The 27810-nt window shown below is 52.2% G+C and overlaps 2 protein-coding genes across 6 annotated transcripts; one reads left to right on the top strand and one right to left on the bottom strand.

Annotated features, from left to right (window-relative positions):
• Nucleotides 1–1329: 1329 nt before the first annotated feature.
• Nucleotides 1330–9705, bottom strand: POLL (DNA polymerase lambda). Of its 5 annotated transcripts, none has more exons than XM_026493934.4 (9): nt 9636–9705; nt 8518–8682; nt 7474–7768; nt 7123–7285; nt 6422–6739; nt 5499–5672; nt 4801–4929; nt 2586–2754; nt 1330–2211 (listed from the first exon to the last, which is right to left on the bottom strand). In XM_026493934.4, the coding sequence occupies exons 2-9, from the start codon at nt 8630–8632 to the stop codon at nt 1847–1849; spliced, it is 1728 nt and encodes a 575-aa protein (XP_026349719.2). In that variant the 5' UTR covers nt 8633–8682; nt 9636–9705; the 3' UTR covers nt 1330–1846. The 5 variants fall into 5 exon arrangements, with proteins under 5 accessions (XP_026349719.2, XP_026349720.2, XP_057164796.1 ...); XM_026493935.4 differs by lacking the exon at nt 9636–9705 and adding an exon at nt 9514–9624; XM_057308813.1 differs by lacking the exon at nt 9636–9705 and adding an exon at nt 9128–9506.
• Nucleotides 9610–27810, top strand: DPCD (deleted in primary ciliary dyskinesia homolog (mouse)). Its single transcript, XM_026493940.4, has 6 exons — nt 9610–9737; nt 15044–15124; nt 20174–20298; nt 20642–20775; nt 27018–27120; nt 27488–27810. The coding sequence occupies exons 1-6, from the start codon at nt 9674–9676 to the stop codon at nt 27590–27592; spliced, it is 612 nt and encodes a 203-aa protein (XP_026349725.1). The 5' UTR covers nt 9610–9673; the 3' UTR covers nt 27593–27810.

Raw genomic sequence — 27810 nt, 5'->3', positions numbered from 1 at the left:
TGGGGACTTCCTGTGTGTGGGAAGGGGTTAATTGGCCCAGTTACCCCATGACCCACTGGTTCCTTCTTGTAACCCTGGAGGCCCTATTCCTCTGGGCCTGGAGAGGCTGCTGAGCAGGCCAGGGCCCCGAAGTGGGAAGCAAAAGGAGAAGAGACGCACTGCCACAATCGGACCTGGACACTCCAGGCTTTGGGTTTCTGCCAACTCTGACCCTTGCTGGGAATGACGGCAGACACTGGGGATCCAGTCCAGAGTAGAACTGACAGAGCTTGTGAGCAGGGGCCAAAAGCAGCCTTGGGGGCCCGGAACTTGCCCAGCTTATTCATTCCAGGCCCCAGTCAGCCACACTTCCCTGGGAGTAGAAGCTCTGAGGAACTCACCCCTCACAGAGGCTTCTGGGCCTTTGATGTGACTGTCTCTGGTTGGTACTAGGCTGTGTAAGGGGCCTCCAGACTCCACAAGCTTTGGATTCCTTCCCTGGCATGACCCATGCAGGTGGGGCCCCACATTTGGGACTTCAGGGTTCTGAACTAGGGTCCCTACTAGGAGGCTGCCAGGAGACCCTGACTAAACATCAGGCCAACGAAGGCCACCTTTGGGACTCTTGTTACTGACAGAGAGGCAGGACTCAGCACCTGGCCCCCAGCCCCGCCTCCCAGCCGTCAGGCCTCCTCAGGCTCCTCCAACACGGCCACCTTCTCCTGCCGGTGCCCATTGTTCTTCATAGTTGGTATGCCCAAATCTTCTTCCCCACCCTCCACTCCCCTCACCAAGTTCTCCATCCTGCAAGGTCCAACCTCCAAGCACCATCCCGGTCCTGCCAGCTGGACTTGCTCCTATCTGCTCTCTCAAACTGAGCCCCTTAGCCTGCCTCCCAGTCCTCTGAGTCTGGCCTCCTCCTGACTCGGCAGAAGCATCCTCTCTAAAGCACGTTCTTTAGTTGTCCCCAGAGAGACAGGCAATTTCCTTGCCAGCCTGCCCCTCCCCTGCTCCAGGCAACCTTCTCTGACTGCCTCAGCACTGTTGGCGGCACACAAGTCACCATTTAGTTGTTCCTAATGAGTCTTGTCACCTCTGTTTATGTCCCGATAGCCTGTTCTAGGGCAGGGCCCACAAGAGCTGCTGAGGAAAACAGGCGCTCCTAGGGCCTGACTTCATGAATTCTCTCTCTTACCCATCCACCCTTGCCCCCTTCTGAGCTCAGGAGCTGACTCAGGCCAGCCCATCTGGAGAGCCGTTAACTTGCCTTTCTGGGCTCCCATTCAGCTCCCATCTCCATCCCCACCCGGGTGGGCGGCCGGCAGGGACTGCAGCAGCTCAGAGACGCCAGGCGGTCGAACACCAAGTGCACTTTATTGGGCCCCTGGGCCTTCAAGTGCTGTCCTTACTGAGCCTCAGGTGCCCCCTCCCCACACCTCCAGCTGCAGAGGAAGTGGGCCGGGTAGAGGGAGTACGCGTGGAGTAGCGCATTCTCTTGCTCCAAAGGGTCTTAGGGTGTGCTCAGTCACAGCTGTTTGCCCCTCCCCTGCAGCTCGCATCCCACCCCCAGCAGCCAGACCCTCCATGGGTACGGAAGAGGGGGTGTCTGGGCCTTCAGCACAGGAAGCCGGCTTCACACCGGCACCTGTTCTTGCTGAAAACGGGGCAAGGGGCAGTGGTGATGCAGGCCAGCAGTCTGCTCCTGTTGAGGAGAGGGCCGGGCCGCTCCTGGGAGCCAGGCTGGCCCTCTCCCTCAGGCCCAGGCAGCTGACGTGGTGAGGTCCAGCCCGCTAAGGCTGGAGCCGAGTACTGGAAGGCCAGGTGGGGCAGCCGGTCCAGCTTGGCGCCCCTTCCCCCCAGCCATAGGTCACCAGTCCCGCTCAGCTGGTTCTCGGTAGGGTAGGCCTAAAAGCCTGAAGACATCCTTCTCCGTGGGGGTGGGCAGCACTCGGCCAGGCCCCACCTTGAGGCCTTGGGTGTCCCGTACCACAGAGGTGCTGAGGGCGTGCTCCGACAAGCTCATGCCTTTGGTCTTGGCCAGAGCCCGCATGGAGCGGTTGAAGTGGGCCGAGCCAGTGAAGTAGAGCAGGGCACAAGCGAACTCGCTGTAGGGCACAACGATGATATCTAGTCGTCGGTGCCGCCGCCCTGGCCCGGGGAGCTGGCACACGCCCAAGTACTTCTGCTGTTGGCCGTTCTCCTCCTGGCTCACCAGGTCATCCGTCAGGAACCCTGGCGCAACATCGGAAGGCCGCTGGGAGGGCGGGGAGCCAGCCCTGGGCTGCCCTGCCCTCCTGGGTCTCTCCTGTTCACCCCTGGGTCCTCCATTGCCAGCTCCCAAGTTTCGTTGCTGGGTGACCTTGCCCTCTCTGGGCCTGCCTCTTTAAACCATGCATAGTCATTCCTCCCCGTGTCCCCCACGCATAGTCATTCCTCCCCGTGTCCTCCCCGTGTCCCCCTCCCCCCATGAGGGAGAGGTGGCCTTCTCACAAAGCAGCCTTCCCCTGCTTCCTGCCTAGAGCTTGAGACTCTGAGTCTCTCCCTCCTGGGGGTCGCCCTCCCGCACTGCGCCAGCCAGCCTGCTCCCCCAGAGACGGAGCTTATACCTTGGCGCCGAAGGCTGTCGAGGAGAAGACTGAAGATGCCCTGGTGAGACCGGCCGTCCGGGTGAGTGAGCAGCACGTCCACATCACCACAGGTTGCCTTCCCCCGTCGGTAAGAACCACATGCCACACACAGCAGCCCGGGGTTGAAAGCCTGAGCTGCTTCCCGGACCTGGGAAAGAGCGGGGGGCAGCGGGGAAGGCCTGTGGGCCTCAAGCCCTGCAAGGAGTTCCTCTCCCAGGGCGGTACAAGAGACTACCCTGACCCAGGAGCCCACATGTCCAGCTGATGCCCCAAGCCAATCCCCGGATGTGTGATACAAGCCTGAGGGAAAGCCTCAAGGAGCAGATGCCAGAAGTCTGCCCTGGGGAATGGCAGTTCTCCAGCTTCACTAGGACAGAAGAGAAGAAAATCTGCTCCCGCCACCAGACTCAGCCTGAAGAGTGATCTAAGAGGCGTATACTCGGATTCTGAGGGAAGGCACTGATCTTTCCTCCTCGAGTTCTTTAAGAGCAGAGAGACACACCTTCACTTGGTCCCTGCCCCAACCCATGTGCCCAGGTCTGTCCACTTAGGACAAAGGGCCAGGTGCCTGGAAGCCCTCTGCCAGGTCTCAGCAGCCCCAGATATGGATTTGGAGCTAAAGGCAGAGTGTGTGAGTTGGGGCTTGAGGCCTAAGCAGGTGGCTAGCAGGGTGCCCTGGGCCCAGGCCTAGGGGGAAATGGAGCCCAGAAATACAGCTGTACCTACAGTAAAGGAAAAGAAAAAAAAAAAAGCAAAGAGGGAGGCAATTCTGAGCCAGTGTTCACACCCTTACTTGGAGGAAGGAGGCTCAAGGTTTGGAAAGGGAGTCAAGAAAGAGGGGGCTGTCAGCTGAAGGGTCATCCCTCACTGAGGGAATAAGCCCATTAACCTCTACCCCAGCGACATGGAAGCCTTTCATATGCAGATGGCCTCCACGCCTTTACCCCAGGACACTGAGATTTCTGGGACCCTGGATACTTTGGCCAGGACACCTCAATTCTTCTGACAGGCCAGGCTCTGCTAATCCCCTCACTCCTTTCTTGAGCCTCCCAAGAGGATGGGAGGAGACCCAGGGTAAGTAATCCCATCAAAAACTCCTAAAGCTGGAGCCCTTAAATGCCAGGTGGGAAGCCACTGCTGTTCCAATGGGCTGGGGGCTGGAGGCTGACTGGGACATTCTCTGTGCCTAGACACCGTGGCTGAGTGACGGTGTCATCACTAGCACCAAGGCCTGGTGATGGGTGGACAAAAGGGCCTGTCCTGTGCCAGCCTCACAGTCCCATAGCCTAGAGTAGAGCTGGAGGCTGATTTCAACTAAGGTGGGCCAGGGTCTCCATAGAGTCCTACCTTAACAAACCTGATCCCAAAGCCGCAAACCTTGCCCACAGCAACCAGCCCCTAATCCTGATACCAACTGAACAAATGATATATCTAACCCCAAATATACCCTAGTCTCTCTCTAATCTAGGTTTTACATGAATTTAATCCCTAAATCCAACTTTAAATCAAACCCTAACGTTGGCCAAATCTTATTTTTAGGACAATGACAAATCTTAACTAAAAGCATCCAATACTAAGAAAACCCTACTCTAAATTCAGGCCTAACATTAACTCAACTCAACCCAAGTTTTCCTCTGACCCCTAACCTAATCGTACTGGCACGGTGCTTCTACACCAACTCGAAACCAAACCCTGAACCAGCCTCAGGTTGTGGGGGGCTGGGGAGGGCACCTTCAGAAGATCTGCGCATCTGGGGATAGAGAACTTGGTACACAGATTTTGGAGACAAAGAGTCCATAGTTTTCATCAGGTTCTCAGAAAAGTTTGTGAATCAAAGAACATTAAGAACTCTGCTCTGACCTACCCTGACCTAACCCAGTTCAAACCCCAATATCCTCAAGTAGTTCTGACCATAACCCACCTCTAATCCAGCCCTAACACCATTCTAGCACCTAAACCAATGCTTATTCTACGCTAATCCAGAGACCTGGTGTTACAGCCCTTCCCTATCACAGCCACCCACCCTTCCAGCTTCAGTCTCAGCTGGCCCTCTCCCCATTGGTCCCAACCTCTGGTGTCTCACAGCTTCCTCGCCTGGCTCCCTAGCTGAGGGATCAGGTGTTCTTGGCTCGAGCCAGGCCCTGACCTTATAGCAAGGCCTGGCCCTCCTCACTGCTCTGGGACTTCTGCTTACTGTCTGCTCAATCTCTGTAGCCTCCTCCCGGGGTATGCGCTCCAGGAAGTCATCATAATGCTTCAGGCCAATGGCCTGCTGGGTAGTCAGGGAGGCCTGGCCACGGATATCTTCTAGGGTCCGGAAACCCTGGAAAAAAGAAGCCAGATGAGGAGGCTGTGAGCAGCCAGGACCACTTGAGAGGCAGTGAATGAGCACATACACAAGGCTTCCATCACCCCCAGATTCCAAGGAAGGCCTGAGGCAGGATCAACCCCAGGAATGGTTGGGTCTGTAATCTGCGGGACCCAAGAAAGGTAGGGAACATGGGAGACACAGCCTAATCCAGTTCTGCCACAACCCTAAAATACTGGTTCTCAAGTCCATCGATCTGGGGGATTCTGGGCATCACCAGGTTGGGGAACCACTGATCTGGATACTCAGCCCTGAGGCCTGGTCTTCTCAGGAAGGCCCCTGCTGGTCTGGGAGACAGAGAAACACTCTTGTCTCTCTGCCTCCATCAGATTAATGCCTTGAGGCTATCAGGCAACAGGGCAGTTCTAGGAGCCAGGAGAGGGGTCTACATGAGCCCTAGTCCCCTTGAAAAGTGGTCTCCTTATAGTCCTGTTCATTCCCATCAGAGCACAAGGTATGAGAACTGTGGGGCAGGACTTCTGAGAAAGAGCAAAACTGAAGTGGGTGCTGGGACATGGTGTCACCTGTTGGTACCACATCTGGGCAGTTTTGGTTCCAGCTCCCCAGATGTTGGAGAAGAGCTCCAAGACAGGCACGCTCTCACTGATATGGTCCAACTTCCGCAGATGCCCGCTTTCCAGGATTTCTATGATTTTCTCAGCCATCCGCTTTCCAATCCCAGGGATACTGAAGGCCTCCTGAGGGAGGAGGAGGCAGAGACAGGAAAAGAAGAGTGAGAGGATGGGAGGCACAGAGCCAGCAGTGGGTTAGCAGACCCCTTTAGCACATATCTGAGTAAAAGCCAGCTTGGCCAGTTTGCAGCTGATGGCTGTGTAGAGCCTGGGCACAAGTGAAGACGAGAAGTTTGGATGGGATGGGCTGGGTCGCTTGTCTTTTGGTTCTGAGAGGAACAGAGATCAGCACAGGAAGTAAAGAAAAGGCAGCAGTGTGACACTGGTCACCATTGCATGGCAACAGCGAGAGCAAGGCGTTCACTGAGGCCTTTCTTCCAATCAGGTCCTACACTGCAGGAGCATGACACTTGGTCCTCCCAGGAGCACTTGAGTCTCTCACTAGTCTTAGTTCCTTTTCATTGCTCATAGGGTTTAAGTAACTTGCCTAGAATCACACAGTTAGTGAATGATGGGAACCAGAATTCAAACCCTGATCTGTTGGCCTCTAGAGTCTAATCTTTTTTAAAACTTTTTACTTGGGAAGAATTCCCATAGTAGAGAGAACAGTATAATGATCCCCCAAGTACCTGTCAGCAGCTTCTGTAATTATCAAGATTCTGTCAATTTCATCCATCTCCCCATTTTATTTCTTTTATGCAAGTCTCAGGCATCATAAAAGCTTTAGCATTCCACCTGATCCCCACTTGTGACTGGTGCCCAGTAACCAGAAAGCCCCCCATCTCCCTGCATGCCCTGCCCTGGCTCCCAGGTACCTGGTAGGAGGTGACAGGCTTGTGGAAGCTCTTGAGGGCATTGATGGCCTTGGCATAGCCCAGGGCCCTCCACTTGTCTCCTTGAACACTGTAGGCTTTGGCCAGCACTTCCAGCTTCTCTGTGATGTGGGGGTTGTGGTTGATCGCCTTCTGGCTCGAAGGCTGTGCACAGACCCACTTATCCAGGCCCTTAGGGGCTGGACTAGGCTCACCATCTTCCTCAAGGGGGGTGGAGCAGTGGCCACTGATAAGGGCTTCCAGATCAGCTGTGCTAACCTGGGTCTCTTCCCCGTCACTGGTTTCATCATCATAGCCAGGCTTGAGGTAAGGAAAGAGAAGAGATGATAAATTCATGTCCCCAGCCCCCAGGAGAGCTCCTCAAAGGTGCGGGCTGAGTCTCCTAGTCAGACCCACGAATGAAGCTGGGTCTCTTGCATCAGACCTGGGTCTCCTTAACTGTGGGGCCATGTTCCATTTGGCTTCCCCCAGTGCCAGCCGTAGAATCCCCAGTGGTACGTGGTAGATGTGGAACTGGGCAAATGCAGCCATCATGAGTGTTGGGCAGACCCAAGTGGCTTCACAATAAAGAGATCCTTCCTCTGTCAGGGGCCTGGGACTTCCTGAACAACCACCAGGCCCTCCCTGTTTCTGTGACCCAGTTCCCAGGGGAAGGGAGCTCTGAGGGCTGGGAGGCTTCTGACCTGGGCTTGGGTGCTCGGGGCCTCCTCTATCCTCCGGGGAGGAGATACAGGCCTGGTGGGAGGACGCAGAGGAGAGACGGCTGTCCTGAGCACAGCCTCATGGGCTCCAGGAGGCGCAGAAAAGTCTTGGTCTGCCTTGCTGAGCTGTGCTTGGTCCAGGTACCTGCAGGGATGGTGATGGCAAGTTTAACACCCCAAAGGCCTGGCCCTACCTCTGCTCCCAATCCTCTACTCTCAAATCTTGGCTTTCTAATGTGTCTGATTAAGACAATGAAAGTTATTTTTAATAACCCAAGAAGAGAGCTCAAGATGCTGCCAGAAAACACTGAGGGAAGACAGGGTCCAGCCCACCTGTTGGGGATGCAGATGCCAAATCCTGCCGTGTCCACTAGCCTTTTCTCCTGCAGGCACAGGCTCAGCCAGGCAGACTTCACCAGCTGAGCACCCTGGGGTAGCTGGGGCAGTCGAAGGAGGCGGAGGGCTCGCTCACAGTCCATGCCTTCATCCACCACAATGTGAGTGACCCCTGGGGCCTGGGCAGCGCATATCTGGCCACCATGCTGGATAATCTGCTTCTCAAAGAGTTCTGCCCGGGCTCGCCCAATGCCACTGGGCACAATATGGGCCCGCAGGGAGCTCAGCCACTCTGTGGAGGGGACATCCAGATGCCTATTGTCATAACTGTCAGATATGATCCAAATGAACCCTTTACATTCCTTGCCCCAAAACGATCATTTTCCTTCCATCCAGACAGCCAGCCTTCTGGGGATTCTGCTGCAAGCATACAGTTAATTTACCCATGAACCATCACTTGATGTAAGGGGCAAGGATTTCGATATGTCTTATTCCCTCATATAACCCAGAAAAGTGTAGACTCTGTTAGAGCACATTGTAGGTATCCTGTATATCGGTTCATTTGATCACTTATTCTTTCAAGTATTAATAGACACCCACCTCCATGCAAAGCTTAAGGCACATATGACTTGCCATTACAGGCCTCACAGTGTTAACAGATATTCCCTTCCCCTACCTGCCACATGAGCTGTCATTTATTTGTCAACTTGGCTGCAAAATAACATAACTCTGGCGACCTGAGTCTCCTCCCCCCCCCAATCCCTTTTTAGGCCACTTCCTGTAGAGCAAAGGGTTCTGCTTGTTATTTCCTTAGGGACAAGAGAGTATTTCCTGATTGATGGAGGTCTAGGGGTGGGGTAGAAAATAACATAGCAAGTGGCCTGTCAAAGACTGGGGCCCAAGCCTAGGGCAACAAAGATGCAAACCAACCTGTAGGCCATGGACTGGCAGAATCAGCTCTAATACCTGATTCTAGAAATGAACAATATAGGAAGCCTGAGGGTTCAAGTACGTGAGGGTTCTGAGAGTGGATCTGCTCACCTCCTGCTTCTTCTCCACCTTCTTGCTTGGGAATCTTTGCAAGTGCTTTTGATGATGGATTGGCATGAATTTTCCTCCGCTTGGGAAATGCCTTCAAGATGCCCCCAGGGTCCATTGAGGTATGGCCGGATCACGGTCTTTTGGTTTTAGGTTTGATCAGGGCAACTGTCATGTGGAAACCCAGAATTGAGGTTACCCAACTCTTTGCCTATGGAGGTGGTGTCTCCAGTGACCAGGCTTTAGGGGCAGTAGCTCAGTTCCGGGGGTGGGGGTGGGGTGTCTCCCAAAACCCGAATGAACTTCAGCAGGTTAGCATAGCACTTACCAGCCTTTCAAAGCTAGAGGTACTGGGGGAAATAAGAGGGAAGAATGGGACTACTGAGGAACTCTTGAGGGGTACAAAATGGTACTGCTCAGAGGGGTTGCTCGAAAGATTCACTGCAGTGTCTACCCTGCTGCATCCCACTTTGAAAGGGCTTTACCAAAAGGGGATGCCAAGCTAGGAAATGGAGCTACATCTTTAAAAGGGTTTGGGCTCCCGAGAGGTTTGAAGGACTGAGAGGAATCTACATAGAAACCCCACATGATCGTTCTCGACCCCATCACAGACCAGCAGAGGAAACCCTGGTGGTGGCGGGTGTTCGGGAGGCGAGGGAACGCTCTACACCTGCCCTGGTGGCGGGCCTCTCGTCACGGGAGTACTCAGACCCGCAGCTGCGGGGAGATGGGGCATGGCCGCAGCAGGTGTGGGGCGCCTTCCGAGACTGGGGGAGTCTCGGCCTCACAGCTGGGGGTGGAGACGACCGGCAGCTGTGGGGCACCCGCCGAGTCCGCAGCTGGCACGCGCCAGGGACTCCCAGCTGGGGACGAGAGGAGGGCTGGAGTGTCCGGACCCTGCCCTAAGAGCCCCTCCCCGCCGCGGCGATTCGGTCCGCGGTGGGGGCCAACTTCAGGCCCCGCGGGTCACCCGCGGGTAGGCAGTTGTAAACCACTTACCAGGGCAGCCAATGAGAGCGGACGAAGGGCGTGGCAGGTGGGAAGTGGGGGGTGAGGGGGAAGGGCAAATGCCCAGAACACCTTCCGGGTCGGCCGGAAGTGACCGTAGGCCGAATGGTTACCATGGCAGCGGCTGGTCGCGCGGCTGGGTGGAGGGAAGATGGCGGTAACCGGCTGGTTGGAGAGTCTGCGGACCGCCGAGAAGACTGCGCTGCTGCAGGACGGTAACTCGAGGCTCCCCACGAGCTCCCTAGTCCTTTCCCCCAGGGTCCAGCCCTCCGCGCTGGCGCCTCCGCGAAGGGCCTCCAAGCCTGGGACCGCTGAACTGGAAGGGCCGCAGCTGCCAGACTAGGCCCAGTCCTGCATTGGCAGATGAGGAAACTGAGGCCCAGAGAGATGACGTGACAGGAACGCACGTCTCTGGACACCTCCTAGTTTCCTCTACACCACTTCGCCCCGCTTTGAGTTCTGTTACTAATAAATATTAACTCCTTTCATATTTGTTATGTCATTTGCGCCCCACAGCTGTCCCAAGAGGCTGTTAATTTTCCACCCCATTTTACAGAAGAGGAAACTGAAATGAAAGAGGGTTTTAGACTAGCCCTGGCCCCTCGTCCAGTCAGTGGGGCTCTGTTGCTGAACGCAGCCTGGCGTCATGAAGAGGCGGGAGATCTGGGCTCTAGTTACTACTTTGCCATTAAGTCACAGTTAGCCTCTTTACTTGCTTGGGCCTTATTTTCCTCATCTGTAAAATGAGCTGGAGGGGCTACCTCTGATGTCCTTTGCAGCTGTAATATGTTTGTAAGTGACCTGAATGCTCCCTGGGGTCTGTAGGGAAAACAGCAAGGGTCCCGGCGCTGTGCCTGGAAAAGGTGGGCATAGGAGTAAGGAGTCCTGATTTTGTCTCACCCTGGGACTGGTGGATGTAGGACCTCCAGTGCTGCAGGGGTCCTTTCCTGGACCCTCTTGGCAGCCAGATGAATTAGGTCTAAATTCCTGTGGCGTGTGGGAGACCAGTTGGAGGCACACATCCACAGGCAGAGGCCAGTCAGGGAAGCATGGAAATTAAAATCACCTGCTCATTTGCTCATTCGTTCACGCAGCACTTAGGGAGGCTTTTAGTATGTTCTAGGCTGTGTGCTAGAGCAGGGAGAGGGGAAAAAAGATATGTAAATAAATAAGGGTGTGTGTTAAGTAGAAGCTGGAATCTTCTATAAAGTGTATGAGAGCACGAAGGCAGGAATGAGCGTCTCTTTGAAAGAAGACCTGACAGAAGAGGTGATGTTTATGAGTCCTAAAGAATTAATATGTGTTTGCTAAGTGTAGAAGAGGCAATGACTCACGTGTAGAGAAAGGTATGGATGTGTGAAAGTATCCGGCTGATTACTAGGGGAATAACAAAACATTCAGTGAGGCTTAAGTGTTCCCCCAGTCATAACGACCTCCCACACTGTGTCAGGTACTAGGCGCTAGGATGCAAGGGTGAATAAAATTCTCTTTTCTCAAGGAGCAGTGAGGAGAAATGGTGAGAAATGAAGAGGGATTTTAGATAAGTTGGGGTATGTTATGATCTCTTATGCCAAGCTAAAGATTTTGGACATTATCTCATAGGGTAGTGGTTTCTGGCTTTATTGTAAAAAATAGGTAACATAGAATTTACCATTTTAACCCTGTTCAAGGATACAGTTCTGTGGCATGAAGTATGTTCACATTGTGGTGTGACCGTCACCACCATCCGTCTCCAGCACTTCTTCACCTGCTAAACACTGACCGCCCCATTCCCAGCCTCTGGCAACTACCATTCTACTCTCTGTCTTTATGCATTTGGTAATGGCAGGAATGGCACATAAGTGGGGTTTGTCCTTTTGTGACTGGCTTATCTCACTTGGCATCCACTTATTTCACTTTAGTGTCCATCCGTGTTGCTGCATATATAGAGGCTAAATCGTATTCCACTGCACGTGTGCATACACCGCATCGTGTTTACCCATTCATCTGTTGACGGACACTTGGGTTGCTTCCACTTGTTTAGCTATTGTGAATAATCCTGCTGTGAACACGAGGGTACAGCTATTCGAGTCCCTGCTTTCACTTCCTTTGGTCAGGATGGTATCTAACCCAGTATTTCATCACCTAGGGTTTTGTTAGGTTTTTTTGTTAGTAGCATCACAAAACAATGCTGTTGGTCTTTTTTCCCCAAACCAAATAATAATAATAATAAATAATAATGTTAAGTATATGGATACATCTTGTCAAACGTTTCCTATAGATTTACGCTTCTGGTGGGTGTGTGGGTGTGGGGAGGATGTTACCTCCCTCCCACGAAAAAGCACTGCTATTGGTAATGAGAACCCAATACTCTTCAAATTTTTTTCAGAAAGAATTTATGGTTGTTGTGGAAATACGAAAAATAAGTAAAATCACCCATCAGCTACCATCTAGAGATAATCATAACTTACATTTTTAAAAAAGATTTTATTTATTAGAGCACAAGCAGGGGATACAGCAGAGGGAGAGGGAGAAGCAGGGCCCCCATGGAGCAGGGAGCCTGATGCAGGACTTGATCCCAGGACCCTGGGATCATGACCTGAGCCCAAGGCAGACGCTCAACTGACTGAGCCACCCAGGCACCCCCATTTTCTTTAAGATTTTTATTTTATTTAGTGTTTTAGAGAGAGAGTGAAAGAGAACAAATGGGGGGAGGGGCAGAGGAAGAGACTTTCCAGCAGACTCCCTGTAGAGCCCACCATGGTGCTTGATCCCACAACCCCGAGATCATGACCCAAGCTGGAAACAAGAATTGAATGGTCAACTGACTGAGCCGCCCAGGCACTCCTATAATTTATATTTTCATGCATAAACTATCATATTGCTTCACGTACACTCATACATTTATTTTTTTTACCAAAGTAGACTAATATACTTAAAATTGTTTATTATCCCCATATGTACACATACATATATACATATAGAGTAAATTCTAGTATTAGAATAAAGTACAGGGGGCGCCTGGGTGGCACAGCGGTTAAGCGCTGCCTTCGGCTCAGGGCGTGATCCCGGCGTTATGGGATCGAGCCCCATGTCAGGCTCCTCCGCTATGAGCCTGCTTCTTCCTCTCCCACTCCCCCTGCTTGTGTTCCCTCTCTCGCTGGCTGTCTCTATCTCTGTCAAATAAATAAATAAATAAATAAATGAAATAGAATAAAGTACAGATAATTATTATATGATCTTTGGGTAAGGGAGGATTTTTTTTTTTTTTTGAAGATTTTATTTATTTATTTGACAGAAAGAGAGACAGCCAGTGAGAGACGGAATACAGGCAGGGGGGGTGGGAGAGGAAGAAGCAGGCTCCCAGCGGAAGAGCCTGATGTGGGGCTCGATCCCAGAACGATCCCAGAAGGCCGGGATCACGCCCTGAGCCCAAGGCAGACGCTTACGGACTAAGCCTTCCAGGCGTCCCAGGGAGGATATTCTGAGCACAACTCCTGGGTAGTAAACACAAAGGACAAAATAGTTGACTATATAAAAATTAAGCAATTGTTTGGGAAAACCCCCTTCAAACAAAGTTAAAAAACAATAGAAATAATATTTGCAACATATATGATACATTGTTAATATCATAAAGGTCAATCAGATTAGTAAGAAAAAAATGAATATCCAAATAAAATAAAGTCTAAATAGGTAATAATTCATTAGAAACATGACCAATAAACCCTTGGAATAGTATTCAACCTTACAGATATTTAAAGCTATGCACATTATCCTAGTATAGTTATTAGGGCATGGATTTTGGCCTCAAATGAGCTTAAGTCTGGGTCTGTCATTTCATAGCTTTATGAGCTTGGACAAGTTACATGACCTTTAAGCCTCAATTTTCCTCATTTGTGAAATACAGGTAATGGGGGCACATAGGATTATTTTGAGAATTAAATGCAAAAAAACATGTAAAATACCTGGCCAATAGTAAGCACCGCATCCTGGCTGGACCCAGGATGGACTCCAAGGGGAGAAGAGGGTCAGGCCAGACACCTTCGGCTGCTCACAGGCAGCGCCTCTTACCCACTCCTGACAGGAAATCCCTTCTAGCTCTATTAGCCATCAAAATGACTTAAGGTGGTATAACCCAGGGGCGTGCTGAGAAGCCCTGCAACTTTGGGGATGAGTTTCCCCAGAATACAAATTAGGAATGACTTAAGGGAACTGTGTCCACGGGAATGAATTAATCGGGGAAACGGCTTGGAAGATCAGATACAGTTGCAAATTTCAGATGGTGACTCCTTTAGCTGCTCAAGGTCCTTGGGGCTCTTATTCATCAAGTGTAGGTTGGGTACCTGTCCCTGTTATTAGGCTCACTGAGGAGCCTACCTATGTCAGCTCTCCCATTTGTAAAAATAGGGAAATTATGTAGTCACTTTATTTATTTATTTATTTATTTATTTATTTATTTATTATTTTTTTAAAAAGATTTTATTTATTTGACAGAGAGACAGCCAGCAAGAGAGGGAACACAAGCAGGGGAAGTGGGAGGGGAAGAAGCAGACTCCCAGCAGAGGAGCCTGATGCGGGGCTCGATCCCAGAACTCTGGGATCATGCCCTGAGCCAAAGGCAGATGCTTAATGACTGAGCCACCCAGGCGCCCTTATGTAGTCACTTTAAAAAACAAAACAAAACTTATGATTATAAGATATAGGTGGAAGAGTTGGGCTAGGAGACTCCCCTAGATTCTTCCGTTCTTTCAATGAAAGTTGAATCAATGTTTATTCTTTCAATTAATCCTTAGTTGAGCTCCTAATATATGCCAGGTACTGTGCTTGTGTTAGGGAAACCACAGGCAAGCAGGATGATAAAACCCCTCCTATCTAACAGAGACAGGCAATAACCAAAGAATCACACACATGTAAATCGTAACTGCGGTAAGCGCCACGAAGAGAACGTAAGAGGACTAACATTACGTGGCTGTGTGCTAGGAATGGCCTAGACACCTGCAGAAGCCACAGCAGTGGTGTGGCTGGAAGGAGTGCTTGGTCAGGAAACCCAGTTCAATGTCCTGAGCACATAGGCTTGGTTTTAGGAACTGCGGAGACAACATAAATATGGCACCACTCCTGGGGAGACAGGAGGCTCTTTAAAAAAAGTATCCACCGTGCAGATGAATAAAGCACTAGGGAGGCCCAGACAAATAAGGGAGTGTGAATTCTGCCAGCGGCTGAAGATTTCCCAGTGGAGTGACATTTGAGCTGAATTTTGAAGGGCAAGGAGTTCAAGAGATCAGAAGTATGGAGCTCTGCTGGTAGAGGGAACAGCAGAGCAAAGACACATTCAGAGAAAGCTGCAGAAAGGAAAGGTTGTCCCAGGACACGTCTTAAAGTAGTGGTGGGCAACGACTGGCAAGGAGTTCGTGGGCAACTCTGGGCGGGTTTCTCACGCCCAAGCCCAAGGCTGTTGGTGTTTCCCAGGGAGATCCCTTGACGTGCAAGGCACAAGGTAAGAAGAGGCATGGGGGTAAGGCACTCTCTGCTTTGTGCATAGGGAGAAGAAAGGTGCACTATTTGTTCCCAGATGGAAAGGAAATGGCCGAAGAATATGATGAGAAGACGGGTGAACTGCTTGGTAAGTGACGGGGGCTTCCAGTGGGCCCGTAGGAGCCCTTGGGGTGACCTAAAGTGCACGTAAGCAATGCTAGCCTGAGGCTTGAGGGAGGAACTGAGCACCAAAGGTGGAAGCCAGGGGGAGACTGAGGCCCTCAAGGGAAGATTGTTCCTGAGAAGAATATGAGGTCAGGACTGGACACGAGAGGTGGAGTGGGTGTCTGCTGGACCGGTGTGCGCCCCCTGACCCCCAGGCCAGTGAGAGTGTGAGAAAGTCTTCTGTCGGGAAATGTTGGGCAAGAAATGTATGGAGAAGGCAGAATTGGAAGTGAGCCTCTGCTCCGGGCCGAGTGGGCAGAGGTAAGGGCAGGTTTAACTGCAGTTGTTCTGTTTGTTCGTTTGTTTGTCTTCCAAAGCCACATCAGCAGCAGGTATCAGGGCAGCAGGTACTGAGCTGGCTCAGAGGCCGCGCTGTTAAATCTGCCCCTTACCTTGGAAAATGTCTGAGTCAAAGGGGGTCGGGAGTAGAAATGGGGATTCTGCAACATTGTTGTTTTCATTCCTGCAGCTCTTTTGCTCTAACTCAAGGCTCCTGAATAGGGGCTCCAGCTCAGATTTCTGGGAATTATTTGATTTGTCCGTCCTCTGTGCCCAGGTCTGCACGTCCGCATTAACTGACGCCCAGAGCTGGGCGGCTGCTGCCCTGACCCAGGGCCTGAGCCTGTCAGCAGTGGGAGTTGGTCTTTATTAAGTTCCGCCTGAAATTTTAAATCCAATGGCGGAATCATGGGTTGGGTTATTTTCTTGTCATTATTCTTGACTTTAATTTCTTCCTGGGCCTGATCGACAGGTAGTATTGGCAAGGGAATTTCTTTTTCCCTTTTTCTGACAGCTCATAAATGTCTAGAACCGACAACGTGGATTACACTGGTTTGCATTTTCTTAGTCTCCAGTCTTAAAATGTGTGTCCTGCGCATGTTCAGTTGCAGAGTGAAGTGTTGATCCCTCCTTATTATGAGCTGCTTGGGCTGCAGTCCCAATTGGGTTAGTCTGGTGCTATTAAAAATCTTGATGTGTTTAGCATATGACACTGATTTGGTGGAAACCAATACAGTAGTAATATCCTCACAATGCATTGTAATTTATAGCGCTCCCAGGGGGCGACAGCCTTGGAATGCCTAACAGGGGCGAGTTTATGAAAGCAGAGGTCACGTGGGCTAACCACCACCATCGCCAGGCCGGAGACTAGCTGCAGTTCCTCCCCGTAGCCCCCAGCACCACCTCTCTCTTTCACTCAGAGCAAATAACCCACCGATGGCTGCTGTGGCCATAAAAACAAGCAAACAACCCCCGGCCTCTTAGTTGTGCTCGGACAAGAAATTAAACTGAAAAACAAGTTTGGTACCTTCCTCTGTAGCATCCCACATTAACCTGTCACTTCTCTTGGCAGGTGGGGAATAGACAATGGCCTACAAACTCCTTTTTTTCTTTTTTTCTTTTTTTTTTTTTTTTTTAAAGATTTTATTTATTTATTCGACAGAGATAGAGACAGCCAGCGAGAGAGGGATCACAAGCAGGGGGAGTGGGAGAGGAAGAAGCAGGCTCATAGCGGAGGAGCCTGATGTGGGGCTCGATCCCATGACGCCGAGATCACGCCCTGAGCCGAAGGCAGACGCCCAACCGCTGTGCCACCCAGGCGCCCCAAAACTCCTTTTTTTCTTAAAAGCAGAAATGGAGATTGATAGGAGAACACTGGCTAAAGTTTACCTAATAGTGATATTAATACCATAACTTTTATTAGGCACCATGCTAAGTGCTTTACATGAGTTATCTCACTGAATCACCCTCGTGACAGCCTGACGAGGATGCCCTGTTGTCCCCTTTTACAGTCAGGGAAGAAACGGAAGCTCTAAGAGGTTAAGCACCTTGCTCAGAATTCCATAGCTGGTTAGTTTCTGAGTTAGGATTTAAATCTGAGTCTGCCTGGTTAGGAGCCCATGCTTTAATGCACAACAACATACTACTGGGAGTTGAGAATATTTAATCCTGCTTTCTTTTCTTACTAAATTTTGTTCTCCCCAGAATGACTGAAGTAGGGGCTGGTGGGAGCAGAACAGAGATGGGCGGACAGGAACACCCCACTCAAACCACTGGATCCTTTGAACAGCTGGTCCTTCTCTTACCATCTCCAACCACTCCACCCTCCCCCCACCAGCTGCCCTTGCAAAATGATTAATTTTTAAGTGTAAACAGTCTCAGGGCCTGAACTAACTAGAGCTTGAGCGCTCTGCAAAGTAAGACACGGACAGGGTTAGTATGGCCATAAATGGGAGTCGTTTTCCATTTTTCCAGCTAACTACAAATTTGATAATTGGCTAAACTGGTTTTCTGTTAGAAAAACCCAGAGAGTCATTTGTCGGTGGTGCATCTGTGTAGGAAGTTCTTCCAGGCGGTGTGAATAAGCAGAGTGGTGTCATATTTTTTTCAGCCGCCTCAGTGCTATTCATTCCCACCCCGCACAATGAGTGCTGCGTGTAGTCATAGAGGAAAAACCTGAAGGGCCCCATAACAATGATCGGAACATCAAACCAGCCCCAGAAGAACACAGCGCGTCCAGGGGGGCAGAGGCTGAAGGGCAGGCCATCCCCCAGCGATTACATTTGGATTACTGGCTTAATCTGCTTTGGTATTTGACCGCCAGCCTACCCCCCCAGGCTGCGTTTGGAGGGTATTGAGCACTTTCATCCCCAAGCACTTCACCGGCTTTTTAAATGACCCACTCGATCTCGTCAGCCTCCTCAGGGATGGGCCGGGGCAGCTGTTGAATAGCCACAGAGCGGAGCTGCAGCGTTCTAGGGCAGAAGAGAAGAATCCTGCGTCCCGTGTAAGCCGCAGGGCGTATGTAGGAAGGGGGAAAGTAATTATCCACATTGGAAGCAGGCCAAGGCTGGGAGCTTTGGGGAAAGAGGCCTTTAGGACCTCCACTTTCCAGCCCACCTGAAAGATGGGGCTTCCTTTCAGCAGTCCAGGACATCAGCCTGCTTCCTGCTGATTTAGGAAAAAGCCCCCAGGCACTGCCTCCTTCACGTATTCCCCATCAGATCCTTTAGGGTCACTGAGCGGCTCCTTTCCAAGGACTGGCCCTGGCTCAGCCAGGAAGATACGACAGCGTCCCAGGGAGCTACCCTCCACACACCAGTTTGGGCTTAACATGTAATCAAATCAGAGTGACAGCAGGTGGAAACAGTCCTCTGTTGCCGCAGGAACTGTCCTTGAGTTCTGGAACAAAGACAGGACAAGAAAGACCACATTTGCGTTCGTGCCCATAGACATGGGAAAATAACAAGGACTTCACCAAAACCGTTTATTGGATCCTATAATAGAATGAGTAGGAAGACTTTCTTCTACATTCTAGCAAAGAATTTAATCCCAAGGTGTTTAAAAGAAAGAAAGCAGCGAAAGAGCCAGAAAGCTAGCCTCCAGTTAAGCGAGGTATTACACAAATAGATTTGGATATACTCCTGGTCACAGTCCATTCACTTAAGAGAGTAGAAGTATTTGTGAAAAAAAAAAAGTTGCCTATAAAGCATATTTCCAAGTTTTACTCTTCCTTATTAATTTTCATTATAAACTTGGAAATGTGTTTCTAGGGAGAATTTTTGGCCCTAAGACGTAATAAAATCACGCTGCAGAATGCAGCCGACCTTATAAAAGCACATATTCAAGGGAAAATTCTAATTTTACAGCACACTTTTGTGTTCAGCTTGCGTGCCTTCCTTGGAGCAGGGAGGGTGTTTGGGTTTGGCACGGCGGCTCCAAAGGTCTCGAAGAAACCCATCCTGAGAGTCCGACTCCAGGGCTCACCCCCCCAGCCCAGAAAGGGGGTGGCTGGGAGTAGCTTTGGCACAACCCCAGGCACTTTTCGACCCGATTCGCTCCTTACAAGGGCTTCAGGAAGGCTGCTGGCCTTTGGAGGCACCCGGATGCTGCATGAAGAGAGGAGCCCAGGGGTTACAGCTGGGGTGGGGGTGGGGGGCGGGAAAGCCCCCTGCTGTGATGGCTGCACGGTGGAGATGTGGATGACTGGGGTGCCCAGAATCCTGGCAGGGGTCCTCAGGTAACGTCCACTGAACTAGTGTTTTCACTTATAATTTCCATACCGTATGCACCTTACTTGAAAAAAAGCTTAGGTAAACATGTGGGTTGTAAACGAAGATAAAGTAGAGACGACTGTGTGCATTGTGAAAGGGCGAGCCTGCTCTACGAGACAGTTGGCGGGAGATCTTCTAGAAATACTGCATTTAAAATCTGGTATGTGGGGCGCCTGGGTGGCTCAGTCGGTTAAGCGTCTGCCTTCAGCTCAGGTCATGATCCCGGGGTCCTGGGATCGAGCCCCACATCCGGCTCCCTGCTCAGCGGGGAGCCTGCTTCTCCCTCTGCCCCTCACTCCACTCATGCTCTTGTGCTCTCTCCCTCTCTCTCAAATAAATAAAATATTTATTAAAAAAAAAAAATCTGGTATGTGCCTACCAGTCTGTTTAAATATGATTCTGGGGCTGTTGTTTTAAGGCAGGTATACCTGAAATGAATGAATTTTGTATTCGGACTTTCTAAACCATGAGACAAATCTGCCTGTCAGCTTTCATCTTAATTTATTTTTCCCTTGCCTATTTGTAGAGGGAAAAAATGCAACTCAGTTCATGCTTGTTGGGATCCAGATGTTCCCCGTTACCAGTAGCTCCCCTGCTCCTAACTAGCACGTATCTCCTTTGCTTGAAGTCACACCTGGAGCCAATCCACTTGGCTCCTTTCAGAGCTTTGTTCAATCCCTTTAGGTTGGGCGCCCGTGATGTGGGCTTTCCAGGTTATCCGGTGTGGAGATGCTCTGTTGGGCTTCCGGGGGCTGGGAGGTCCTGGTCCCCTGGACGGGCTGGTGTAAGGTGGAAAGGCTGCGTGCCCGCTTCTCCCCCCTTCCAGTCATCTAACGTGACATCAGTGATTCAGCAGGAAAAGCAGAGTCCCTTCCTTCCCCCTCGGTAATCCCAATCCCGTTGCTTCCTTCTCTCCTCAGTGAGAAAGTGGCGTGTGAAAAGTGCCTTGGGAGCCTTGGGCCAGTGGCAGATTGAGGTGGGAGAGCCAGCACTCCCGGGAGCAGGGAGCCTGGGGCCTGAATTCATCAAGGAAAGCAATGCCAATGTATGTCTCTCTGTTAGGTGGCGGGGGAGGCGGGGGTGGGAGTGGGCTGCTGGCCCTGGAGGGCAGACACCACGTCTTGTTCACCTTGTCTCCAGTGTGCCCATCTGGTCACAGAGCTCTAGAAGCGTTTGCTTGAATGAATACCCAAAGGGTTTTGGCTTGGTCATCGCAGGACGAGGGCTCCAGGCCTGGAATGTCACAGCAATAGCGTCAGAGGGAAGCTGTGGAAAGAGCTGAGGGTCTTCTCCTGCTGTGGGCCCCGGGTAGAGCTTTGCAGAGCAGGGAGCCGTTCCTTGCTAGCCCTCACCAAGAGCGGTCCCTAAGTTGCATTTGCCTTCTGCAGCCCATCTTCATGCGCAAGGACACCAAGATGAGTTTCCAGTGGAGGATTCGAAACCTCCCCTACCCTAAGGACGTCTACGGTGTGTGTGTGGACCAGAAGGAGCGCTGCATCGTTGTCCGAACAACCAACAAAAAGTAAGTGGCAGGACGGGCACCTGCCTGCCTGTGTAAGAGCACAAGGGGGGGGGGGCTTGACCTGGGGTTGGGCTCAGACTGCTCCCTTCCAGCTCTGAGGGAGGGACGAGGGCTAAACTAAAGCCCAAGAAAGTGCTGAAAGCTGGAGGGCTTCCTCTCCGCAGGACCAGTGGGGGGAAATTGGAACAAGGCATGCCTGGTCCAGGAGCTGGCACATACTGGGGGTCAGCAAATACTTGTCGAATAAATGAGGGGATGAGGAATCACCTGGCCATTAACTTGTGATCTTAGGTGGTTCTGCTGTAAGATTATTACCTTGACCCCTGGCTGGATCCAGTCCATGGTGAACTTGGCCTGGTGACGTCACCATTGGGGCGGTCAGGGGGCCATGGCCTCTGTAGAAGGCACACCCAGCCAAGGTGGCAGTTAGAGGACTTTAAAGTACTCGTCTGGGGCAGCCAACAGTATCCCTCCCTGGACTGAGGGGCAGTAGGCAGGTACACCTCAGCCTTCTGGAAGTCTCTTGCGTTCTGTTTCAGAAGGGGTACCTAACTTCCCTTTGTTTCTCTCCTGGTGTTCTGATGGGGGCAGGCAAGGGGGAGGCAAAATGTAGGGTTGAGGGGACAGAAGGTGGCCAAGGAGGAGATTGGATCCAGGCAGGGGTGTTTCTGGGCTGGCCATCTTGGAAATGCGTTGATCCTCTTTAGATTTCCAGAGCTCTGACTGATCCCAGGAGGAGAACCCTGTTCATGAGCTGGCCTTGACCTGGGCCAGAGGGACTGCAGAATAGGACCAACTCCCATGAAACACATTTGAGGTATTAGAATGGAAGGCTTTATGAGTGACTGGTCCGCACACCGAAGCCACCCAACACGTCTCGTGGGTGTGAGCTTGGGTCAGAGGTGCCGCCATCCATCGCGGGTTTACATGCAGTGAGGAGGACCCAGCTCTCTGTCCGGCTCCTCGGGGTGTGGTGCGCCTCCCCTCCCGTCTCCCTCGGGTCCGCGAGGCCCACAGGAAAGCAGCAGAGCTCCCGGGCTCCCCCGTGCAGCCGTGGGTTCTGCCCTCTGCTTATGACCCCCGTACCCTCTCACTTTGCAGGGTTAAGGGGATGGGGAAGAGGTGGAGATGAATGAATTAATTTCAAGATTATTGCTCTGCATGCAGCCAGCAGCCCCTGCAGTGGGCTTCGTCTGTAAATATAAAGTCATAATAAGAAGGGTTTGCGTTTATAAAGCACTTTGAAGCCCTCAGATAAAAGGCAGTTTATCCCCGTTATTGTTCTCATCATTAACAGGAGTCGGTGCCGAAAGTGGAATTGAGCAATTTCAGACAACAGAGAAATTGCCTTCAGGAGAACAAACTCCGTGCTTCAGCAAGCATTCCCTGGCGTAAGAGGCCCTGGGTCCAAACCAGGAACAAAAGTGCTTCTGATAGCACTTGAATCTGCAGCCCAGCAGTTTGTGGAGCTGGCTGCTGCCTCCCTTTTGTCCCCCAGAGGTCACTGTCGAATACAGATATCAGGCAGAAATGTGATTACCCGGGAGTGAGAGGAGAGAGGCTAGCTAGCTCACCAAAAAATTTATCCGCGGGCCGATCCTCTGGGGCCCATCTGCTGCGCGTCGCCAGCTGTAGGCGGCGCTGTTGGCCAGGAGCGACGAGGCCAGAAGCCCACTCCTGCGCTCTGGGCGGCGGGAGACGTGTTTAAACTGATGGGTGAGGCCAGGTGGGACGGGGGTGATGCCCCCGGAGGGGGCAGGGCTAGGGCTGGATCCCCACAGAGGGGAGAGGAGCGTGTGAGCGCCCGCTTCGGTGCCCGCCTGGAGCCTCTGGTCCAGCAGCCCCTGGTTGGCTCAGCCCAGCCTTCCTCAGGTCCCTCTGCCCAGAGGGAGGAGAGAAAGGCCGCCAGACCGCCTCTTTCTTGAGCCTAGTGGCATTTTCATCTCCTACCAGGGGCAGTAATGTGTCTTACACTTTACTACCACTAATTAAACCACTCAATGGTGGTTATTTTGAGCAGGATACTCAGTTTTCTCAGGATACGCTAAAAATCGGCCTTCTGATCGTCACACCAGCCAGCGTTGGGCAGGTACATACTTTCATTCTTGTGTTATAGCTTAATGATTATATAAATGTGTCTGTAAAGTCAGCGTGACGAGCTGACTTGTGAAGGGAAAGTTAGCGACGGTCTAGCTGCCCGGGCATGTGCAGTACCCACACTGTGGCATCTCTCCGATTTGTCTTCTTCCATTACCTGCTGGTTCTGTGCCTGCCCGAGTTCTAATATTCTGGAATGTGGTTACTAGTAAAAGGCAACGTTCCTTTGTCCATACGTGCCTTGTCCCTGAAGGACTGGGTTGGCCACTTTTCTGGAAAGGATTGATTCCAGTGTATCATGTCCTTGGCCTCACGTCTTAGTGAGAGGATAAATCAGGGAAGAAAGAAAGAGCTTTTCCAGAATCCCAGTGTGGTACTTCCTTTCCTGATGAGAGTGTCTGTGCAGAAGGAAGATGCTTAGCCTCAGCCTAGAAGCTGGCAGCCATAAGTGGAATAGACCAGGCACTGGAGTGGGAAGAGGTTGGCTTAAATCTGGCCTCTGCCACATACTAACTGTAGTATTTTGAGCAAGGCTTCCTCACGTATCGCAGGAGAATACTCATACCCATGTCACGGATTGTTTGGGCACGTGATGAAATCACATGTATACAAACTTCCAGCACAATGGCCAGCCTGAAGCATGTCTTCAGCAATTCTTTGGCAATTGGAACTTGGCTGATTTGACATTGGTGACATTAACACTGTGAGGGGTGTTAATAGGCATCACTAGAAAAACAGGATTCTGTGGTCAAATAAATTTAGGAAACTGGATTAAACAGTGTCTCTTTGGTAGGACATATGGCGGTCTTAGTACGCGCATGTGCGTTGGGAGTCTAGGAAGGGCTGCTGGACGCAGGGACGACCGGCTTGCCTGGAGCTGTGATGTTCAAGAAAGAAGGAAGGTTTGCCTCCTGCTTTTCTGAGGGCTGGACTGGCCAGAGGCTTCTCAGGACCGGTCTGGCCCAGCCTGTGTGGGGTGTGCGGGCCGCCCCGGAGCTGTGCGGGGCACGGCCCACGTGACTCTGCACAGCGGCCCTGTCCCCTCCGAGTCTCTCTAGATGCCTGGCCTCTCTGGTGAACTGCAAAGGAGAACAGGTTGGAAAATGACTGGAAATTGGGAAGGAGCAGCAGCAGCAGGAGAGCGGCGGGGTTCTGTGGGTCATTTCAGAAGCAGCCCAAATGAAGGAGCCATTCTTTCGGCACAGTGTGGGGGAGGTACAGGGTTGGCCTGTTCTGGTCCCTTTGACAGTAACTTAAAGTTCATCTCGTTCATCTGGTTCAGAGACTAAAGCTTTATTGGAGGAAGGAATCTGGAGGAAGAAGCCGGGACCCAGAAGGAAGTGGCCTGCCCGGGAAGGGGTCCCAGGCCAGGACCGGGAGTTGTCCTGACAGCCTTGGCTTCCCAGGTCTTTCGAACACTTTTGACATTCAGAAAGGAAAGCCACCGCGTTGGAGTGCCCGGAGGACCTGTAGGGCAGCTGGATCCTAAGGGAGACCCCCCGCCCCCCCGTACCTGCCCCATCCTTGGACAGCAGGGAACGTAGACTAGGGGACTGTGACTTTGAGGAGAGGGTGTGCAGAGATGGCGGGGTCAGGAGGTTTGGGGAGTTCTTACTCGTGGTAAGGGCTCCTCTGCTGACCAGTTTTGTGACTCCAGCAAGTTGTGTGTCTGTACCTCAGTTTTCTCTTTCATAAAAGAGGACAATAGAAGCAACCAGCCTGAGGGGTGGTTCTGAGAATTCCATGTGTGTAGAGCGGTGCCTGGCCCCGCTAAGCATTAACATCCCCTTTCCTTGTGTGACGGAGACCGAGGACAGTAATAGGAGATGGGAACGGAGTGTCACGTGTCAGCCCAAAGCCCAGGACCCGCTGCACTGTAAGGGTCTGGCTTTCAGGCGAAACACAAGATCTCCTCAGGCAGAGATAGGGCCTTCTTTCTTCTTCAACTTTAATCCCCAGCTCACAGCTCAAAGCCGAGGACACGGTTGATGCCTCAAGACATCTTTGCTGCCTCCCTCGGGCTGCCTGAGGCTGAGTGTTCTGTCTTTTCCAGAAGAACAACGGGTCCCTCTCTAGTGCAGGTACTGGTGAGAAGGTCAAGTGTGGTTCCTCTCAAGGCAAATCCCATGGCCAGGGGATGGAGGTGAGAAGGGGGTGGGCTGCACCCCAAGGAGAGGAAGCAGGTGTCCCATACTCCCTTGAACACTGCCCATCAGGAGCCTCTGAGGAAAGTTGTGTAACCTCAACCAGTAAACTAAATCCATTAGAACAGACTCGGGACAAAGCAGAGCGTCCACACTCACTCGGCCTCCACCCCCTAGCCTCGTGGTGACGGGTGTGGGAGTAGGGCGGGGAGGAGGCAAGCCACGCACCTCAAGTTCCCTTTGAGGCCAAGGCCCCTGGGTTTCTATTTTCAGTCCCAGTGCCCCTCTGAGGGTACACAGGTGTGTCCCTGTCCCGCCCTGGTACACAAGCCAGGGACGCAGGAAGGCTGTCCCCACGCTCTGCACGGTAAGGCCTTACGCAGGTTCGGCTGGGCTGCGCGTGCCTGGGCTGCTTCTCTCTCAGTTCCGCTGCTTGTGTATATTTGCAGGGAAGATGTTAACACTTCCTAACAAGCCTTTGTGTTCATCTAATCTCTGCTGTTTAACCTTTGACTCCCCCCTATTATCAGTGTCTGCCACCTTTGCTGGCCAGCCCAAGGGCCCCAGGAAGAGCCCTCAGCCCAGCCTAGGACGGGGATGAGGCAGCATTCCACCCCGGTTTTGCAGGCAGATGGATCGCCTTTCCCTGCGGCAGAGCTCTGGGAAATAAAGCAAGCTTGCAGTGCCATTAGGGTCTCCCAGCCCCCACTCCTTTTGAACTGTCAGCCTTTAAGTAAACATTCTTTTCCTGCTGTGGGTCCCAGCACCTTGGCGGGGACTGGAGAACCTGGGAGGAGAGGGGCCCTGAGAGCCTCTGCTAAACTCCGAGGGATTTGGGCAGGAGAGCAGGGCAGGAGTGCTGCATTGATGTCAACTCTCTGAGACCCTGGGGCACCAGGGGCTTTTGAAGTGGACCCGGAGTAGCTGTCACCACAAGGACCAGGCCCCTCTGAAGTATTCAGAGCCCGGGCCTCTCCAGGCCTCCCCTTGAGTTTGTGTATACCTGTCTGCAGCGTTCCCCGTCCCAGCCCGCACCCCCAGCAGCAGCAGGGTTGCTGTGCCCGGGGGACAGGTCTGCCTCCTGTGGTCGGGGCGCAGGCTCCACTTCCACCAGGGAAGACGCCACACGGGCCTGTTGCTAGAGAGGCGGCGCTCTGTGGTAACAAGCCCCTGACCGGGAGCAAGGAGCTGGGTCCCGACTCCACGGACAGCTGGCTGTGAAGCCAGGCGAGACCCGTCACCTCCCTCTTCGGTAAAGAAGGCCGAAGTTCCTGTAAAACGAAATCTAGTTGTATACATCATGGGCTAGGTGTTGCTCTCTGGGTTTTCTGGGTCTGTTTTTACTCAAAAGGATCATTCATTTCTGGACCGGCCTTGCGGATGGTAGGGACTATGTGTGAAACTGGAGGGGGGGGTGTCTCAGGGCCAGCAGGGCAGTCCAGAGAGCCAGCTTCTGAGAGGGGTCATGTGCTTTGTCCTCCTGGATTTCTCCTTGTGGATGTACTTCCCTCTCTGGCCTACAAGTAGAGTCAGGCCCACAGGGCCTTGGAAGACCCCAAAAGAGGGAAAAAGTAGCTGGGGCCTTCAGAGAAAGTTGCATGTAAGTGGCAACTGTTGGTCCCCAGCTTTGGGGAACAGCCCTAGACAGACTTACTCGGTCCCTCGTAGCATACATATTCCCACGTTCTCGAGGTACTGCGGAGGCCTGGCCTGCCCGAGCTGCTGTTCCAGGACGCTGCTTCGGCTTGTCTTTGGGAGTCTGAGCCTGAAGCACGAGTCGCTCTAACCCCTGGTCTAACCAAGGAACCATGACTGGTCCTGCCCTTCCACTGCTGGCCTGGCCAAAACGCCTTTCATTCACACTGGTGTTCTGATTGGCTTCTCTTCTTCCTCTTTGGCTCCGTGGAAGAAGTGTGTAAGAAGTTGGCACCACAGAGGGCCTGCTGCCCAGTTGGGGGTCACCTTGCTGGATGTGCCAGTGACCTCTTGGTGTTCCCACAGGTACTTCAAGAAGTTCTCCATTCCTGACCTAGACAGATACCAGCTACCTCTGGATGAGGCCTTGCTGAGCTTCGCTCACGCCAACTGCACCCTGATTGTCTCTGTAAGATTCACCCAGACTGGCCACTGCATCAGGGAGAGGCTCCTTTCCCGGCCCATGTCCCATCCCCAGCCCCTGGCGTGTGCTTGCTAGAGAATAGGCATCTCTCCTTCGGCGGGGAGGGGGCTCAGCTTATCTTAGAAGAAGTTACAGCTGGAAGAGGATAGAGGGTGATGTGGAGGGGGGGGATCACAAGACCGGGATTCTGCTGGAAGGCTCCTAGCTAGCCGTGTGACTGTGAGCAAATCATTAAACCCTGTAGGCATCAGTTTCCTCATTTCCAAATAATGGGATCAGAGGAGGCCCCAAGTGTGTACATAGGCAGGGGAGATGTGGCTGAATGATGTGCTCTTTCTGGTTCCATCCACAGTACCAGAAGCCAAAGGAGGTCCTGGCGGCTGAGTCAGAGCTTCAGCAGGAGCTCAAGAAAGTGAAGACGGCCCACAGCAGCGATGGGGACTGTAAGACCCAGTAGCAGAGTGTCCCTGCGCAGGCACCTCGTGCAGCGTGGCGGACCTCCGGCAGCAAGGCGGGTGGGTGAGGCTTTTCCGGACTTTGTGGCTTGGGCCTTTCTGGTACCGGGGTATGTCCTCTCTTCCAAGAGCTGCCCAGGCTCTGTGAGAACTGGGCCTTGGGGTGCTCCTAGCCCCCATATTATGGTTTGCTCTCCCGAGTAAAGTCATTCTGAGTCAC

The sequence above is a fragment of the Ursus arctos genome, unplaced genomic scaffold, assembly GCF_023065955.2.
Source record: "Ursus arctos isolate Adak ecotype North America unplaced genomic scaffold, UrsArc2.0 scaffold_7, whole genome shotgun sequence".
NCBI classification, from domain to species: Eukaryota; Metazoa; Chordata; class Mammalia; order Carnivora; family Ursidae; genus Ursus; species Ursus arctos.
This window is presented reverse-complemented; position numbering and strand designations above follow the sequence as displayed.

Coding starts and splice junctions, on each gene's coding strand:
- POLL (XM_026493934.4), bottom strand. CDS start 8,632: ATGGACCCTGGGGGCATCTTGAAGGCATTTCCCAAGCGGAGGAAAATT. Junction 7,769..8,517: donor AGGTGGAGAAGAAGCAGGAG/GTGAGCAGATCC, acceptor TCCCCTCCACAG/AGTGGCTGAGCTCCCTGCGG. Junction 7,286..7,473: donor GGCATCTGCATCCCCAACAG/GTGGGCTGGACC, acceptor CCATCCCTGCAG/GTACCTGGACCAAGCACAGC.
- DPCD (XM_026493940.4), top strand. CDS start 9,674: ATGGCGGTAACCGGCTGGTTGGAGAGTCTGCGGACCGCCGAGAAGACT. Junction 9,738..15,043: donor GACTGCGCTGCTGCAGGACG/GTAACTCGAGGC, acceptor CTTTGTGCATAG/GGAGAAGAAAGGTGCACTAT. Junction 27,121..27,487: donor ACTGCACCCTGATTGTCTCT/GTAAGATTCACC, acceptor TTCCATCCACAG/TACCAGAAGCCAAAGGAGGT.